Source organism: Schistosoma haematobium (assembly GCF_000699445.3).
Source record: "Schistosoma haematobium chromosome Unknown HiC_scaffold_107, whole genome shotgun sequence".
Lineage (NCBI taxonomy): Eukaryota > Metazoa > Platyhelminthes > Trematoda > Strigeidida > Schistosomatidae > Schistosoma > Schistosoma haematobium.
This window is the reverse complement of record NW_026137020.1, coordinates 1,134-4,017: the sequence shown is the minus strand read 5'-3', so window position 1 is coordinate 4,017 and position 2,884 is coordinate 1,134. Positions and strand designations below refer to the sequence as shown.

At 39.8% G+C, this 2,884-nt stretch overlaps 1 protein-coding gene across 1 annotated transcript; it reads left to right on the top strand.

Moving 5' to 3' along the window:
• The first annotated feature begins 596 nt into the window (after positions 1-596).
• On the top strand, positions 597-2,573 carry MS3_00002496 (uncharacterized protein). Its single transcript, XM_051210097.1, has one exon. It carries the CDS (start codon positions 1,486-1,488, stop codon positions 2,233-2,235), a length of 750 nt encoding a protein of 249 aa, XP_051064129.1. The 5' UTR covers positions 597-1,485; the 3' UTR covers positions 2,236-2,573.
• Positions 2,574-2,884: the final 311 nt, after the last annotated feature.

Below are 2,884 nucleotides of genomic sequence, written 5' to 3'. Positions count from 1 at the left end.
CGTTTTGGTGTTAACCAGGGTTCTTCTCTGCTGGATTTGGTAATCACTCATGAGACTGAGGATATTGTCGACTTAAATATTCTTCCACCGTTAGTAAACAGCGATCACTCTGTTTTGTCATTCGCGTTTCGAAATAGGGACATGTTATACGATCAGGTTACACCTCGCCCAAATGTATGGAAAGCTAACATATCAGCCATTCAGGAATGTGCTGCTAAGACAAATTGGTTAGTAGATACTAGCATATCAGTTGAAGAAGCATGGTCTGTATTTAAAGGTAAATTTAGACTAGTTACGTCCCCGTTCATACCATACCTGGTACCGCGAAGACCGAATAATAGTCCACCATGGATAGCTAAAACAGTCAGGAAACTCCTTAGAAAAAGGAAGAATCACTGGAATATGTTCATCCCTACTGGCTTAGAACAATACAGATCCAGTTATTGTAAGATTAGGAATGCCTGTAAAGCGTTAATAAGCAAGACTAGACTATCATACGAAAAACAATTGGTTAGGGATTCTAGATATAGTCCGAAACGGTTATTCTCGTATATAAAAAGGCGAACTAAGAGAAGCGATGGAATTCCATCGCTTTTGATACGAGACAATCCGTTAATCTTAGCAGAGAATGATGCCGAAAAAGCTGAAGCTTTATCGGAATATTTTAGTAAAGTGTTTTCTATTGGTAATGAGGAACGACCAATGATTCGTCATGACCGTGATGGCTCGCTGATGGATCCTGTAGTCATTGAGAAAGATACTGTTTTAAGGCTACTTCAGCATCTCAAACCTGATAAGTCCAGTGGTCCTGATGATATTCAGCCTAGGATTATGAAAGCCATATCAGATGAAATTGCTGAACCATTAGCGATACTATTCGACATGTCTCTGAGACAGTCCAGACTGCCTAGAGACTGGAAAGACGCCATAATAAGTCTGGTGTATAAGGCTGGGAGTAGGGATTTAGTTAGTAACTATAGACTCGTTAGCTTAACTAGTGCAGTTGTGAAACTGATGGAGAAAATCATTCGGATAGCTGTTATAAACTATGTTGAAGGGCAAAATCTTTTCTCCAGGGAACAACATGGTTTTCAGAAAGGCCTATCTTGCTTGACAAATCTTCTCGTTGCACGAGAAGAGTGGGTTGCGGCAAAGGATCGGAATGCTCCTGTGGATGTAATTTTCATAGATCTAAGTAAAGCCTTTGATAAGGTTTCCCACTCTGGTCTTAAATTCAAACTGAAACGTTTTGGAATCCAATAAACAGTCGTCGATTGGATAAGTAACTTTCTCCATGACAGGAAACAAAGGGTAGGGGTTAATGGGGCTCTCTCCTCGTGGGTACCTGTAAAAAGTGGAGTTCTCCAAGGTACAATCCTCATTCCTCTTCTCTTCTTACTTTATGTAAATGAATTGCCAACTGTAGCAAAATCATCCGTTCTACTCTTCGCTGATGACATAAAGATTTGGAGACCCATACATAGTATGTCGGATAGAATAGTATTACAGGACGATCTTAGCTCATTGGTGGCATGGTTAGACAGGTGGTCACTAGAAGTAAATCCTAATAAGAGTGTAGTGATGCAGTTAAATAACTCTGATGAATCGTATGACTATACACTACGTGGATTCGTGCCACCCAAAGCAAGAAACTATAAAGACTTAGGAGTTATATTAAGCAATGACCTCAAAACGACTAGTCACTGTAAGGCTGTTGCTGCAAAAGGCTATAGGATATTATGGTCAATTCGTAGGTCTTTTCAGTATTTAGATGATGAAATGTTTGGATTACTATGCCCGATTTATGTGCGACCACATTTAGAATACGGGATTCAAGCAGCGCGTCCTTGTTTCAAATATGAAGCAGGTATGCTAGAAAGAGTCCAACGACGAGCTACTAAGATGGTACAAGGTCTAGCTGGCCTATCTTATGAAGACAGACTGAGACACCTTAACTTATTTCCGTTATCTTACCGTACAATACGGGGTGATCTAATATTGGCTTATCGTATACTGAACGATGACCTTGGTATTAACATGTCTTATCTTTTGTTTCCGTCTAGAACCGATCATTTGAGAGGACATTCGAAGAAAGTTCAAAAACCGAGATCAAACCGTTTACGTCTGGAGTTCCGTTTCTCGCACCGAGTAGTGCATTACACACTTAATAATCTGTTCGGGATCACTTTCAGTTTCTATCGTGGGCACAATAACTTGAGACCAATCGTCATTTAATCTCCTAAACCATAATCAGTTGTGAGGTACTTTTCATCACAAGGATGGTTGTGGATCATCTTAAGTGAAGCTATTATGTTCTGGCTGACATCATACCGCAAACAAAACATGGCTTTTCAACTACTGAAACATGATCTTTAAATAGTGAGTATGATGACAGTTATTGACCCTTTTTCTCCCTGATCATAGCCCTACGGCTCTTTTATGGCCAAAAATAACAAAAGTATAACATATACTGGTAATGGATTTCCAGCTTACTTCTACTCACAACGTAATGCGTCCGACTCATCTAATAATGTTTTATGGTATATTTTAAATAAAAAGCTTTTCGCAATAAATTAATAACACTTCTGACTTGGTCCCATGTTGTCAAGTGCCTAGGTCTAATAATCCTCCCGAAAAATCACTGGTATTCACTACTGCTACTACTGGACACTTATCGTTAGTTTTACTCGCTGATGGGATAAGGTCATCCTTACGGTCAGTTAAATGTCTTTGGGCACATGCCGAATCACCGGACGTTTAGGTCACTACATGTCGGACAGTTCATCGACTCCGGCCAAGGTCAAGGACAATCAACGTGCAGCAATTAATCGTACCCAATCGATAAATCTTCTAATTGAATGCTAGATTCGGTTTCCTAAGCTCT